Genomic DNA, 16,775 nt, shown 5'->3' with positions numbered 1-16,775 from the left:
CAACCCTCAGACTATGATAATATACCTGGTGGGTTGGAGGCTGCAAAAATGCATTTTTTTGCCTGCTGCTCAGATACTATTGAGATGAGCATTGTACAAATGCCTAGAGAAAGGGAGACAGATAGAATGACAGGATACTATTAACTACAAATGCAGACTGAAGAAATCAGTTCAGCCTCTACAAGGAGGTTTAGATCTCTCTATGTTTTATAAGTTCAATCAGATATGGCTCAGAAGAAACCTACTTTCCCCCTCCAGCACAAGCCCAGTATTTAAGTGACAGGGAATATTTCACCTTGATTCTTCTTCTGTGTCCATATAATACACATTGGCCTTGATGCTGCAAAGCTTGTGTGTTCCTACTCCCTTACTCACAAATGCTCAGGAGAAGAATAGGTATGTCTGAGAAGAGATGGGCTTAAGCAAAATGTTCATCAATATTAATGAGATTCTTAGTTGTACACTCTTCTTAGGCCTCACTCCTGACACTAGGGAAGAGTATCCGAGCAACTGTGCATCAGTATCAACATTAATGAAGGATCAGAGTCTTCTACTTTCCTTGTCCTATTCATCACTTTTTATCTTGCATTTATATGTTGTAGTAGCATAGACTACTCTGGCACCCCTCTGAGGAGAGGAGGGGTGCTGCTCCTGTCTCAGCATCCAGGGCACAGTTTTCTGCCTGTGCTGTTTATGGCATGTGCCCCCTTACAAAGGGCATGGGAATGATAAAGTCGTCCAAATAAAAAGACAGTATGTTTCAGCAGCCCACAAAGGGAAGAGTCCTGGGCCTTTGGGAAGACAAAAAGAAAAGAACTGGCCACTCTCCTTTCTGAGAGGGCCCTGGAGGCAAAGGCTCTGAAACCATTTCCTCAATCAACAACCAACAACCCCTGCTTCTGGGGGACAGGGTGCTCTGAGTTGCAGTCCTGCTCCTTCAGAATGTCACGCTGGACTAAGCAGGAACCCTCCCTTTTAAGGACCTGCCCATCTCCAGCCTTGACAAGCCTCACCAATGTGCTGGACTGGGACTGACTGTGCACAGAGGAGCTCTTTAACCCTTTCTGACTGGGGTGGGGATCTGCCCCAAGACATGTTTGCAATATTTCACATCTGAGCAGTAAAGGATTGAGCCCACTAAGGGTATCTCAATTAAATAAAATAAATGGACAGATTCTGGGGAAGGACAGTGGAAAGAGACAAAGTGAGTGGCTGAAGTATCTCTGGCTATTCCCAGCTGCCAAAATGATCCCTTGGGGCTATAGGCAGCTAGATGTAAGTTTCTGGGTACTGTAAAAAACTTTCCCCTCACCAGTTGCACAGCTCAGCAAATCCAGAGAATCTGGTTCAAAAGTTGTAAAGTCACATGGGGTGTCACATGGCATCACAGAAATATGCTAGCCAGAATGGTAGAAAATTTTACCCACATACAAATCCTGATTTGTTGTTATGCTACAGCATCTTCAGGCTGGTTTTGCCAGTGCAAAGGAATTGCAAAGCCACCCACCAAGGAATACCCCCTGTGTAGAAGGAATCTAGAGGGCAGTAGGTTGCTGGATGCAAGTTGGGGTAGCCCTGAGGCAACCTCCCAATGGCCCCAGACTAAGGGAGACAAAAAAGTAACATAGATCTACCTTACCCCCCACCTCTTGGGTCCTGCACCAAGCAAAGTGAGAATCAGGTCTGGAAGCTCCATTCTTTGAAGTATGGGTTTACTCAGACAACAAGCAAATCTGTGTAAGGGGCTTGCTCCCATAAGGCACTGAGCACCCATAACTCCTACTGCAACCACTGGAGCTGAAGACACTCACCACCACCACACAGGATCAGACCCCAAGACATGAGCCGATGGTGCAGCTATGACTATGTTAATTACAGCAAGGGACAGACAGGCATTTGGAAGGAAAAGTAGTACTATGGGGGAAAAACTTTATCAGTTAATTGGACAAACTAAGATAAGCTTCCTCACTTCCTTTTGCCCTAGAAATAGTACAGGCCAAATTGGTCCCTGATGTAACCTCAACTAATTTCAATGGGATTATACCAGAGATGAATTTTTCTCTGTGTCCTTGTTGCTGTGCCATGGACTAAATGCCCATCATTATCAGCAGAATAATTCAAACAAAAGGAGATGCATCTTTTAACAGATTTAGTAGGAATGTCTGTTAGATGAACTATAAATAGCCTTAAGTGTACAAAGAATCCCCAAACTAAAGATCAAAAGTCATCCAAAATGTCAACATGTCAAATGTCTAAATCTGCTTGTTTACAAGTTAAAAAAAATCGTTTAATCCACGCTTTAAAAAAAAAGTGAGTAATATCTGAGTATAAAATGCATCTTGCAGTTTTAAATTGCAAGATCTCCAAATCTTAATGGAATCTAGAGATCAATGAGTCTCATCAGTGACTCTGCTCACAATCATTGTCAGGCTTAGTAATGAGATAATGCATCATATTATAAGCAAGGCACGGACAGTTAAATGCACAGTGTGTATGAATAAGTTCCTTAACTTATTCTACCCAGTCTATGAGCCTGTTCTGTTAATTCTGCAGGCAATAAAAAGTGGTGTATGTATGGCTGCAAGCATTTTTAAAGGCTGTATTGTATACTATTCCCCCTTGCCACACACACATACAAATTTTTAAAAGGCTACTGAGCTATGAAATTCTTACTAATCCAATTTAGAAACTACACTACTGACTAGAAAAATGCCTATTACACAAGGTTCAGAGGATACCAAACAAATTTCCCTTCATTATAATTTTATTTTTCTGCAGTGGTTGCTCCCTCTACAGGCTTGACTCTATTTCCATAAACCCAGCACTTCAGCAATATTTCTAGAAACCTGCCTGGAGCTACAAAACATTTCTTGGCTGACTGAAATGAAGATGATAAAACTTGAGCTTAGCCAAGGGTAGTGCATGTCCCAGAGCATAATTTAACACTGAGTAATGCTGTACTTCCCCATGTGAACCAACTATTTATTTGCCAACTCAATTCTGGGCATTATTTTCCCATATGAATTCCTCCAGACCAAGAGCATGCAAAGAAGGCACATCACGTATCTTTCAAAGTGGAGATGCCATCCTCAGTTTGGATGTGCTGGAAGTGGCCATGATTTGTAATATTCAGCACATCATAGGGTGAAGCTAGTTCTGTAAACAAGTGCTGTCTTTCGTAACATCCTTCTCCTTTGCATAGCTCAGTCTCAGTTAACAAAGTCCCAATCACACCACAACTTAGCCATCTAGGGTGAAATCCTGGCCTCACTATCATTTTAAATGAGCCATGATTTCACCCTTGGAGCATTCACTGTTTATTAAAAGGACAGACAATATGAGGTTATGGTTTTCATAATTTTAGGACATGATTCTGCCACCCTTCCTCAATGTTAAGTTGCACCTTACTCTGAGAATAGCCCATTCAATCAATGGGGCTTGTGGAATAAGAGAGTACTCAACAAGAGTAAAGGTGACACAATATTTGTTTAGGAACAGATTCTTCCAGCCTTACTCATGTTGAGTGGAATGTTACTCAGAATAGTCTCATTTAAATCAAAGGGACTACTCAAGAAGCAAGGTACTACTTAGCATGAAGGCAGGTGGCAGAATCTGGCTACAAGTAAAAGGTAGAAGTTAAACACCTGCACAACTGAGGGTAAACAGACTAAGAATCACAGCTGTATTAGTTTCAGAGTAGCAGCCATGTTAGTCTGTATCCGCAAAAAGAAAAGGAGTACTTGTGGCACCTTAGAGACTAACAAATTTATTTGAGCATAAGCTTTCGTGAGCTACAGCTCACTTCATCGGATGCATTCAGTGGAAAATACAAAGGGGAGATTTATATACACAGAGAACACCCATTATTTCATGTTCTCTGTGTATATAAATCTCCCCTTTGTATTTTCCACTGAATGCATCCGATGAAGTGAGCTGTACAATCAGGAAAAGGAATACCTGATTCAGTAAATGTAAAAGGAGAGGTACACTCGTAAGAGCAATATATTTCTATGTGACCAAATCCTGGGGATCATACTCAGCTCTTACTTGGAACTAGTTTATTGCTAGGTCTTTTTACTAGGCATAGTCATATTTACAGTTGCTGTGCAGCCCACTACACGCTCTATGGGCTACACAGCTCCAATGACCGTAGTACCACCTCTTAAAAACCCTCTCTGTGGCAGAAGGAGCCCACACAAAGCACACTTCTGTAGAATGTAAGGGCACAGATCCTCTGTGCATGTTTTCCACATCCGGCTCCACCAACCCACATGGGAAGCATAACTGCAACATCTCCCCTTGGTTATTTGGCTTTTCACTCCTGCAAAAGGCAAAATGCATCCCTCCCACACCCACCCCAAAATAACCAAGTCATCTTATAAGTTTCCTGATTTGCAACGGTTTTACAAAATAATAAATAAGTTTAGCACTGTATCCTGTTTTGAAAAAAAAGGATTCAGTGTTCTTTCCATCTTTTTATAAATACTGTTTGCCAGTAAAGTAATTGAGCCCTTAAGAGGAAAGGCTAATATCAGCTGTTTTTGAGCATTGGTTAGATTTTCTTGTAAGAATGAAGATGTAGGCCCTGTGACTCACAGAGTGGACATTTGTTAACTACAGACTTACTGGTAACAGTCTTGTGTATATTTTACACCTCTGCATTTACCAATCCAGTTTCTTATGGATTAGAGTCAATAATACAAACTTGCTTTGGACTTTTTGGTGCTGCATATGACAGAAAGTGCATTGATCATGTAAGGCGTGGTAGAAAACAAAGAGGTGTTTACTGAATTTATGCCTACATAATGCACTCATTCACACTTTTAAAATAAGGTTTTCTCTTTAAAACAATTTCCATTTCCATGTCTTTCCATCTTAATCTCCCACAGAGTTTCCAGCAGTATAATATCCACGCAATACACAGCACCCACAAGTAATTGCAAAATTGTGGGAGAAAAAATAACAGGCCAAGACTCAGCTGAAAATCTGACCTTTATATGTAAAATGTTGTTTTCTTCAGTGTAGTTTGTGACAATCTTTATTGGGCATTATGTATAAAGTTTAAAAGAGAAGAGTCACAAAAATTATTCAAGGACTGGAAAAAGTGTCTTACTTAAAGAGCTTGATCTGTTTACCTTGTCAAAAAGAAGACGGAGAAGTGACTTGTTTGTGTATATGTACCTTCACAGGGAAAAAATAATAGGTGCTAAAATGATTTTAATCTAGTTGGAGAAAGACATAACAGGAGCCAATTGCCAGAAGTTAATGGCGGTCGAATTCAAACTAGAAATAAGGCATACAGTTTTAAAAGTGAGAGTGATTAACCATTTGGCCAAAATATCAAGGTATGAGGTGGAGTCCCCATCTCTTGAGGTCTTCAAATCAAGACTGGATGCTTTTCTAGAAGATGTGCTTAGTCAAAAAGAAGTTATTGGGATCAATACACGGATGACTGGGTGAAATTCTTGGCTATGGTAATGTAGGTTAGACTAGATGCTCTAATGGTCCTTTTTAGCCTTAATCTACGAAAAATGTATTATGTGGCTTTAAATAAATTTCTTCCTCAGAGGTACTGCCTTTCATAGAGAACAAAAATGTGTATCTACTGCAGAAGCATTTCAAATTGCTAATTCAAATGCAGAGATAGAGATATTTACACATTTGGTTTTCATATTTATAAGCAAGAAATTCAGATGACAAATACACAGGACTATATTTTCAAGAAGATATGTCTGATTTCTGAGCACTATTATCATGTGTGTGCAAACATGCACAGTTTATATGCATAATTCAAGTGTATCTTTTAGGAAAAGATACATATATTATAGTTGGCGCAAACAACACCAGTGATAATTAAGATTGCCTGAGTGTTTCTGTTTAAAGGCCGTATTTCAGTTACTTTTAACCTTTACTTTTTAGTCTGAAATTTTCTGAGTCTGACCTCAGTTGAAGGATTATTTTTAGGAAAGTTTGAGAAAAAATGGTTCTGCCATTTTTGAGTACAATAATAGTAAAAAATATACACAGCTCTTAATGGCTCTAACGAGCCCTCAGGGAGTGACAGAACTTGGAAACTTGGCAGTTGTAGTAAATAAGTTAACCCCTCCCCCCATTCTCACTGTTCTGTTGGCACTATCTGTGTATGTAAGAAAACCCCATGTCATTAAAAAATGCAGGTGTGTCTGGAATGAAGTAGGGCTCCCTTATTGCATAGATTCTTAGAAAGTATGCATGAAAATGAGGCAGGACTCATGGGGATGGTGGAAGGGCCAGTACAGGGAAGATTGTGTGAACTTCCTACACAGCAGCAAAACACGGACAAGTTTGATTTTCCTAGTTTACACAGAGATTTTATGTTTTTCACTACACAAAGATCATAAGTGATAATGCATAAAATGTACGTGTTCACATGTGGAGGTAATGCTGGAAAAAATCAGGCCTAAAAATATAAAAATCCTGATAAGTTCCTAGGTCCAGGCAAGGAAAAGTATCAGTTAGACTGCATCATTATTAGTTTTTTCCCCCCTAAAAATGAGTATGTTTAATCACTTCTAAAAAATGTAACTGCAGGTTCATACTTGATATTCATCCACTATGTGTGCTGGATTTCTGATGGGCAATTTCTGAGAATGCATATTTTTCCTAGCAGGAGATCTACACTCTCAAACACTAGGTTCAGGCTGCACTATCAGTTTGTTCTGTGGAAAAACCTCTAAACATATGGGTTGCAAAAGTTGTTATTATTGGAATCCAGGCATGTGTAGCAGCACCTGTCTTATTTGGCAGGGCTTTCGTCAAGTTTTCTGGCACAATGCTAAAATAATGAGATTTCTAATAGCCACTGATATCGACATGCTTAGGGTAATTCTGCACATAGAAGTTTCATATTTCGAGAAGTTTCACATTTAACAACTATTTTAAGTCAATAGAACTGATCTAATACACATGTGCATGCTTGCTGCTGGCTCAGTTTCATGGCAGCTTGCTTGCTTTGCAGCCAGCAAGGATAGTGGGAAAAGAACTATGGAAACTAAATACACTTTAAGGGCAGACATATTCACTAGTTCGGAGGAAGTGCCAGCTCCAGTATCATGTTAGTGCTTAAGAACCAATGACTGATCCATGGCAACAGCCCAAAGGGAACTATTCACTTGCTATTTTAGCAGGGCAAGAAACACAATTTTGGGGGGGAATTTTCAGCATGATGTGCAGGTATTCTGCTTTGCAACTCTCATTAATGTTAATAGGAGCCATGCTGATAAATCTCAGCACTTCATACTGAAAATCTGCTCTCAATGTGTGCTTTGAGAAGCAATGAGGGGAGAAGAGGACTTCTAAGCAGAACGGTGAGAAAATTCAGCATCTGAAAAGTAATTGAGAAACTTTACAAAAGCTCAATAAAGTGACTGTAAATCCCAGATTATGGCACCAGAAGTAAAATATTTTCACAGTTAAGAAGTAAAAAGTAGTAAGCTTTGGAATATAAAAGGAAAAATTAGTAAATTAATATGTTCCAACATATGGCAATAAACTAACTACTCCATGTCCTAAGGCTCACATGGAAAGGACAATTTATATGAGATTAATTTAAATGATCTTTTTCATATTTTCTTTTTCAATACCCTTCTAGCAATCTCAGTGCTTGTGTGGTTGATTGCTATGACACGGCCGCCTATTTGATATGGGATGGGAAGAAAAGTTCCAGTCCAGTTTGAAAATAAGGTGAAAGAGCAATTTAGTGAGGATTTAGTGTACTGTTTTTACCAAGCAGATGGGCAAATACACTAGCCGCAGCAAAGGTGTAAAGTTTCCATCACACACTGGTAGGAGATTAATTCCAATTCTGTAACCATGACAAAGTTACACAGTCTGAGAGTGGTCTGAGTAAACTGAACAGAAATGGAAATATACTGTACCTAGGCAAGTTCCATTTGAAATATGGGATACACCTACTAGTGCCATTACAATTATCTGTTAAGATTAAGGCTCTGTCCCTGTTTTCAACATGAACTCATATAAACCAGAAACATTTACTATGGCATGAACTGTGTCATATAGGGTCAAAGCTTCAGGAGTGTTTTGTTTGTGAAAATAGAAGGCTCTGAAATAAATGGGCAGAAAGTTCAGAAAGGCCTAAGCACTGAGCAGGTGTTGGAGAATCATCTTTATCCGGGGGGAATTCAAATAAAGGCCTGACCAACGCAGCAAGAGAAGTCACAGAAGTGAACGTTTTTTTTTTTCAAAACCAAAACCAAACTAAACCACCCAAGCACTTTAATCCTCCCTCCTACACCAAGCCAAAGTAATCATGCTTGGTACAGAGAAGCTATTGATGCAGCTGGGGCACCAGGAACAATCCTACATCCCAAGCTGTGATCTGCAGGATAGCTGATATGAAGCTGCTCTTGCAGACTAGAGGCTGTAATAATCCCTTGTAATACTGTTCCAGCCTGTGCTGCACCCTCTGTAGACAGCAGATGATGAATCCAGAGATTGTCATGGACCTTTTGGCCCTGATTTGCTCCTTGCCTAACATCCCTAAAACACATTCCACAGGAACATGTAACAGCCCCCAGTGAAACTGAGCACTGCTGCCCAAAGGGTATGTGAACCATGTATCTTGTCTCCTCACAACACACAGATTTGTCTCAGACTAAGTACAGAGAAGGAGGATCTAGGTTCTGCACTGAGCAGAAAACACATTCCATGTCCTCCTTCCATCCAGAATGACTACTTTAATAAGTTACTTATCATCATCATCTTATCTTCCATTACTAATTACGATACAAGCATGGAAACAGCTACACAAATCATTAGTATGTATCTTGACAAGAATACAATGGAGAAATATGTTTGTTAATTTAACAAGCAGCTGAGGTTTTAGCCTCTTTGACTGATACACTTCTTTGAGTAGTCAGTAAGCTGATGTCTTGAAAGTCACTGAATTTCAGCTTTCACTGTTGTCACAATAACTTTCTCCTTTCTCTTATCACAAACAGTATTTGATATAGAGATATAACTGACAATGGTAATAACTGCAGCTCAGTCTGGGTTGATAGTGACCTATGTTGTTGCCACCTGATGGCTGTATGATTGTTTTTGTGAAACGAGTTGATTGGTCTCAATGCAGTTCCTGATGGGTGTTGACTTCCTCAAAACACCTCTGGAATTGGCACTAATGGGCACTCTTGTTAAAAGTCTTCATAGAGACGCTGAGTGCATCTGGAGACAAAATTTACCTCCCACCCCACATGTGGTGCCATAAGGTCAGAGATGTAATAGATTGGAAGGGAGGTGGGAGAGAGAATATTGCACTGCTCCTGCTTCTGCTGCATCCACCATGGGGAAGAAGACGACTTTAAACTTCAAGGCTGGCAATAACTTGCTAGATGCATTTTACTAGATGCAATTCATTACAGACTGCCACAAAAAAGGGGAATGAGGCATGTTATAGAGTTATGAAGATATGTATGCCTTATTGAGTAACTGTGACCTTTTATTGTTACCCTTGTGCTTCCTCTCTCATTCCCTCCCTTTTCTGTTTATGAGCCTCACTTATATTATGAGGAATTTAGATTGTGTGCCCTTCTGGGTGGGGACTGGGACTTTTCTTGTATTTGTGAGGCCCCTACTTCAAATGTGAATGTTGCCTTATTAATAGCTAGGGCCCCATGTCTGTCATGGAGGTTGCAGAAGTCACGAATCTCTGGGGTGACCGGAGCAGCTGCTGCTCGAGTGGACCCCGGGGTGGCCAGGTGGAGCAACCACGGTCAGCGGCACCTGGCAGCTGATGCTGCTGGCCCCAGGTGCCTTCTCCACCTGCGCCCCCCACCAGCAGCCCCCGTCGCAAGATTTAGTCAGGGGTATTTATGGTATAAGTCATGGACAGGTCACAGGACATGAATTTTTGTTTATTGTCCATGACTTGTCCATGACTTTTACTAAAAATACCCATGATTAAATCATTGCCTTAATAGCAAATAACACCCTAACTTTATAAAACTTTTTAAAGAATTAATATCTCATAGGAAATACTTACATTTGATGCTGTTTAACCTGCTTTTTGGCACTGAACAGTCTACGGCCGCTGAAAACAATAAAAAAAACAGAAGTGCGTTATGCAAGATCCTATTCTTAATATTTGCTATGGTTAGAACAATATATTACCAAAATATCACTAAAGGAAGACTTGTTTAACTAAAGGCTAACAGTTTATATTTTTCATTGTGGTATCCGCTTATGGTGTGTTCAGAACACTGGTTTGTTTTAATGGATTCAATTAAATGTCAAAGAAAAATTCTTGATGCTGAATTTTACAGGAAATGTGCATTTTAATGAACATTCCCTATAAATATAGACTGTACTATTCATTTACAGCCGTGGAAAAGGAAGTGTAATTAAAGTATGGTACTTCCTGTAACTACATCTCCAAAGATATTGCTCCCCAGTGTAATATACTCAATAAAAACATGTTTATTCTGACCTTGAGTTTTAATGGATGACAAAGCCTGAATATTCCTGTCTTTAAAGCATGCCCTAAGAATATGTGCAGTGATGCTAGGGTGACCAGATAGCAAGTGTGAAAAATTGGGACAGCGGTGGGGGGTAATAGGCACCTATATAAGATAAAGCCCCAAATATTGGGAGTGTCCCTATAAAATCGGGACATCTGGTCACCCTAAGTGATGCATGGATGAGAAGCAACACAGGAATTATGACCTTGGAATATGCTAATTATTTATCCAGTACCCTGTCTCTGAGAATGGCTGGAAGAAGGAGGAAAAGTGTAATGCATCTAGTGTTGTGACGATATATCCCGAGAGAGAGGAATTCCTTCCTGAGCTTAACTAGGTCCTGATCCTATAAACATATGTGTGTTTAACTTTAAGCATGTGAGTAATCCCATTGATTTCAACAGAACTACTCAGGTGCTTAAAGTTAAGTATGAGTAAGGCTACAATTTAGTCACGGGTATTTTTAGTAAAAGTCATGGACAGGTCACGGGTAATAAACAAAAAAGCATTGCCCCATGATCTGTCCGTGACTTTTATTAAAAATACCTGTGACTAAATCTTACCTGTGGGGAGGGGAGCACTGCTGAGGACTGCTGTTCCCCCATGGGGGGGAAGGGAGAAGGCAGCATGGGGCCCCACTGCTGCTGCTGGGGGGTGTGGCCCAGGGCCCCCTGCTGCTGGAGGGGGGCCAGCTCGAGGCCCTGCTGCTGCTTGGGGGGGCAGCCTGGGGCCTCGCTGACACTGCCGCTGGTCCCGGACCGCTGCTCCATGGCAGCTCCGGGGACCAGGTGCCTGGGGCTGCCAGAGCAGTTGCCAGTATGGCTGGCCTCAGGGCTTCTTCAGCTACTGGGATGGCCCTGTGGTCAGCCGCATCAATGCTGCATTACTATTTGCAGGATTGGGACCAGTTTATGCCATGAAGCATGGGAGTAGGCTGTGAAATTTAAAACAAACACACACAAAAATCTACTTTTTTTTTATTACTATGCACACAAAATATTTAATAAATTCCCAATGACCCTTGGGTCACTGCCCTAGATTCATCACATTATATTCTATTATGTGACTTTTTAAAAAGTTAGGCAGAGCTTTGCAACCTAATTTTTTTCATGTGATTCTTTAATGAAAGGTTGACTGTAAACACTGCATAAGGACAGCATCACAAGTTTCTAAACTTCAGTAATATTCAATCTTTGGGCATAGTTTTGCCATAATTAAGCAAAATGTACTACATTTTGCACTAAATTTATACAAAAAAGGGAATTAGCTGTTCTATGTAATTTAAATGGAAATGGTATTGCTTCAGAAGGTTGTAGTGGCTGGTATGAAATCTGAATTGTGCTTTGGTGCAAAAAATTTCCAAATACAATACAAGACAGAGATACTTGGGAGTTAACCTCTCCAAACTGGAAGAAGAGATTAAAATGAAAAGGTTGTGCATGTTAAGGAAATCTGTGGAACAGCTTGCATAATGTCTGAGAATGGCAACTCCTCAGATCATAACTGGAGCAGATTGCTTGTGATATTCAAAGTTAAAAACCATTTGGTCAGAAATATGTATTTCAGTTAATATGGATGTTAGAATGGTGCAACTACTGTTTCATCCTATTGCCATATATTATTGTGAGAGCCAGAACTCACAGTAGCAGACAGAAACTTTTCATAATATCACGTACTGTGATCATATGGATGGTGAGAATGAGTGCATATTAAAGCAATGTGACTGATGATAGTATATTTCTGTCAAATATGAATCAGGAGAGGAGAGCGTATTCGGAAGCATGCTGTGAAAATGAATGCCTTGGCAGAGATCCAAAGAAAAGCAAAAGCTATAGCTAAACAACATCAACTCATAGACTGACAATATATTGGCACAGAGAAGCCAAAGAGTCAGTACTCTTCCTCCTATCACATTTTTAGAAAAATAAAATTATAAATAAAGCACACACTGGAGCCTCTGATTCACCTTTCTGTGCTTCCTCTGTGCTTAATAAAGATAGTTATTGGCATTATCTTCTTATTCATACTCTGAGTCTGAGTTTTAGTGATTATTAATAACTGAAGATTAGCAGAATCACTAGCCTGATTTCCTTTGATCATCATCCCACAACAAACAAAAATGGATGAGGCAAGAAAGAGGATAAAGTGTTGGATTCTTAGTTCATAAGGAGCCAATATAAAACTGCACTATTATGAAGAGGCAGTGGTTGACTAGCTTTCCATTATAAGCTCAATTTTATCACAGCTACTCACCCAACCTTATCTTCACCCAAACTAAAACCATCTCCCTGATTCTTCTCATGAATGCTCATTCCTCTGCCAGAGAAGAATTAAGATGTGAGTGGAACCTTTACCCTGAAGTTCCAGACTTCCTAACATTTGCTTTGTGAAAACAGTACTCTAAAGTTTGAATTTACTTCTCTGTAAAGAATGATTCACATTATTATTGCTGTATGAATAACAAAGATTAATAATAGATTATATTAATTTACCAACATCTGGGGAAAATTTTCAAAGTGCTAAAACACTCACATCTTCCTTTCACTAACTGCAATGAGACCCCTTAGTGCTTAGCACCTTTGAAAATCAGGCCTTTTTGGGGTTTCTTTTGTTTGTTTTCAAAAGATGAAATGCTCTACATTTATTCTGATGTAACTAATCTCTGTTTACTGCCACAACGCTATCCTAATTAAGATTTTTTTTTTGGTCTAAGCATATTACTTAGCATCAGCAACAAAACAGAGTGAAATGAAGAGAAATCAAAGTAGTAACTTTCTATCATCATCTGAATGAATAAGAAAACAACATGTTAATGTGAGAAAAACAACCACACACAAAGCTACTGGATGACTTTTCATATTTATTATTAGTGGGAAGCAGCCAACTGACGTCAGTAAGGAACAGAACCAGCAAAAAAAAAACTTTCCACAACCCAATTCTTGTTATAGGTCTATTCTAATGCAAAGTGAAGGAAGGAGCTAAAACTGGGTATAGAAGTTTCATGTTTGGACATTTTTACCTTTGGCTGAAAGGATTTTGTTATAATGAACAGCCATGTGATCCCTGATCAGGTACTGGTTATTTAGTCTCCGGGAGGAGTCAATGCAAAAAGCTATAAAATTAAACACATTTGAATGTTATAAAAAGTAGTGTAAAGATCAATGGTTATTAATTAATTACAGTTCAAACCCAAATACAGTTCCAAACAAGAGCTGCAAAGATGGCAGGCGATGTTACATAATGGAGGCCACAAGAACCAGAGCATGGGCCTGCCCTTGCCTATGGCCTCCCAACGTCACAGGCGACATGCCCTAAGGGGACACTCGTCTTTCCTAACAACTTCAGAATCATGGTACTTTTGGGAAAGGATACCAAGGCTTTCACTCACTCCTTCATTCTAGGATGTCATCTCTCCCTGCTACCTTTTCTCCTTTCCCTGCAGTGTTCGTTTGCACTACAGCCCCAGATCCAGTGGCTAAGCACTCTCATTCCATCTTCTACACAATCATACTGCATCTCTAAACAAACCAAACTGAAATTTGGTGGTCAAAGTGTGCTAATGCTCCCTCCCCTCTCTTTAAAACTGAATAATGTATGTCTGACAGCCTCAAATCCAGGTGTTCCACCCATGAATCCCATGCACTTTGTCTCTCCCACATTAATGGGCTGGTTTGGTAGCATTTTCATAGTTAAAATACTGAGTTGATAAAGTCCCAGTGTTCCACCACTTCCACCACATCCATCCAACCCCAAACTTTTAAAAACGTGTATTCCAAACCAACAACAGAATATATGTTTACATTTCATCAGTATAAATAAATACATTTAAAAACAATATTCAGTTAGTTGTCCCTTCTCTCCATTTACCGGCCAGTCCCCAAGGTGAGGGTCTGAAGGAAAATGTTATCCACATTGTTAGAACTTTTAGAGATATTACCAACTGTTACATGGGAAACAGAGATTCCTAAACTCAGGACACTGTGGGTGAGGGTCTGATATTGTGAAATGTTGACTTTAGTGGGAGTTCAGCACACTCAGCACCTTACATGATCAGATTTGTCCCATGGAGTCCTAAACCATTTTTAATCATTTATTTTTATTTAAACATAATGTTTGTCATTCATGTTTAAGATACCTTAGGACACAAAAATTTTAGATTGGCCAGCGTTCAAGAAGTTCCTATAAACATAGGCACTGTTTTAGCAGGGCATTTAAGCACATGCTTAAATGGTCTACAGACTAGAGGGCACTATTCACAATCTTAAAGTTATTATACATATGCTTAAGTGCTTTGCTCAATGGGAGCCATAGCTTCTTCATCACCTGAATGGAAACAAACTCAGTATCGTATTAGAATACATATTATTCGTTCTATTTGAGCCATCAGCTCATAAGAAATAACACTTAAAGGTAGTATTTTTACCTTTTTAGTTGTAATTTTATGTATTCTAGCCAGCAAAAGCACCAGGACACATAAAACCTACTTGTGACAAGACTAAACGTCCTTTCAGTAAAGCTCATTTGTATATTACTATTATTAAAACCTCAGTAAAAGTTTAAGTCAAAGGTTTTAATGAAATAAACATTTTTTTTAAATCAGAAAATAAACAAGTCCATACAAAGCAACCATGTCAACCCTTTTATCAAATCATACATATTACTTACCATTACTCTGAGTACTTAAATGTCCTTTAAATGGGCTTGCTGGACCATATCTGGGAATGGCTGGGTATTCGCTCACTTAAACAAAAATGTCAAACAATTAGAAGGAAATACATATTTTGACAAATAGGATAAAGCAAAACATGTTTCTTTAAAGCTGCAAAGGTCTGTTTAAATCAGTTATTATGAGAAATTTGAATCTGTGGCACCCAATCAGATTACTGGAAGGGTGGACTTAATTTAATGTTATAATGTGAACATCATTATAGTTCAATGAGCTTCCCATATTAACTAAATACCAAAGTATGATTGTAGAGAGACACGTGGGTGAGGTAAAATCTTTTATTGGACCAACTTTGGTTGATGAGAGAGAGACAAGCTTTCGAAATTACACAGAGCTCTTCTTCAGGTCTGAGAAAGGTACTCAGAGTGTCACAGCTAAATACAAGGTGGCAGAGATTGTTTAGCACAGGGAATGGTCCCTTCAAAGGAATGTTCCCTTGAAATATTTTAACTACTTATGCTAAACAATCTGTGCCACCTTGTATTTAGCTGTGACACTCTGAGGCCTTGTCTACACTGCCACTTTACAGCGCTGCAACTTTCTTGCTCAGGAGTGTGAAAAAACACACCCCTGAGTGCTGCAAGTTTCAGCGCAGTAAAGTGGCAGTGTAGACAGTGCACGAACCCTGGGAGCTACTCCCCTCGTGGGGAAGGTTTCTTCACAGTGCTGGGAGAGCTCTCTCCCAGCGCTGGAGCCGCAACTACACAGCCACATTAAAGCTGCTGTGGCAGTGCTTTAACGTTGCTAGTGAAGACATACCCTGAGTATGTTTCCCAGACCTGGAGAAGAGTCTGTGTGTAAGCTCGAAAGCTTGTCTCTCTCACCAGAAGCTGATCCAATAAAAGATATTACCTCACCCACCTTGTCTCTCTAGTATTGTGGGACCGACATGGCTACAACAACACTGCATACAAAGTATGATTGTGATGTTTTCATAGATTCATAGAGTTTAAACCAGAAGGAATCATTAGCTCACCTAGTCTGATCTCCTGTATATCACAGTCCATTAAATTTCACCCAGTTACGCCTGTATAAGGCCCAATAAAAACTTGTGTTTGGCTAAAGTATAACTTGTTTTAATGTTTTATTGTAAGGACTTTAAATCCATTACATCAAATGACTGATGTATGTATAATCTTTTCAGATGATAGATGCTGATGTAATTTAGCTTCATGCCCATAATTTGCACTGCTAAATTCTGAACACTTTAAGGAAACAATCTGTGCTTTCTCTTCCAATAAGAAACCATTTTGCCAATAAAAGGAGTTTGTTTCAAAGTATGCTGTATAAAAATAACCTGGTATTGCATTGGCTGAGGTCATTAAAAAAAATAATCATTCAACTTCCCAGCAGTTTGATCGACTGGTAGAGATTCCATTTGATATATTTAGATCTAAAACAATCACAGTGCAGCTATTCTATGACAAATGTTGATGTAACTACTCACTCTCGTACCAGTCGTTTGGAGAAATAGGAGAATAAGCATTATAGAATCAACATATTCTGCTCAGAAAATAAATGTCTTAATATTAAAT

General features: G+C 39.4%; 1 protein-coding gene across 3 annotated transcripts in view; it reads right to left on the bottom strand.

The window, feature by feature from the left end:
- Window positions 1-16,775, bottom strand: part of SPATA7 (spermatogenesis associated 7) — an 85,514-nt gene that overhangs the window by 39,475 nt on the left and 29,264 nt on the right. For all 3 annotated transcript variants that reach the window (XM_043516068.1, XM_038407995.2, XM_038407997.2), the window contains exons 2-4: window positions 15,180-15,254; window positions 13,534-13,626; window positions 10,040-10,087 (exon numbers count right to left, since the gene is read on the bottom strand). In XM_043516068.1, coding sequence (XP_043372003.1) covers window positions 10,040-10,087; window positions 13,534-13,626; window positions 15,180-15,254 — 216 coding nt within the window. The remainder of the gene's footprint in view (window positions 1-10,039; window positions 10,088-13,533; window positions 13,627-15,179; window positions 15,255-16,775) is intronic.

The sequence above is a fragment of the Dermochelys coriacea genome, chromosome 6, assembly GCF_009764565.3.
Source record: "Dermochelys coriacea isolate rDerCor1 chromosome 6, rDerCor1.pri.v4, whole genome shotgun sequence".
Classification (NCBI taxonomy): domain Eukaryota; kingdom Metazoa; phylum Chordata; order Testudines; family Dermochelyidae; genus Dermochelys; species Dermochelys coriacea.
Note: the sequence above shows the minus strand (reverse complement) of the source record. Positions and strands in the feature narration are given on the sequence as shown.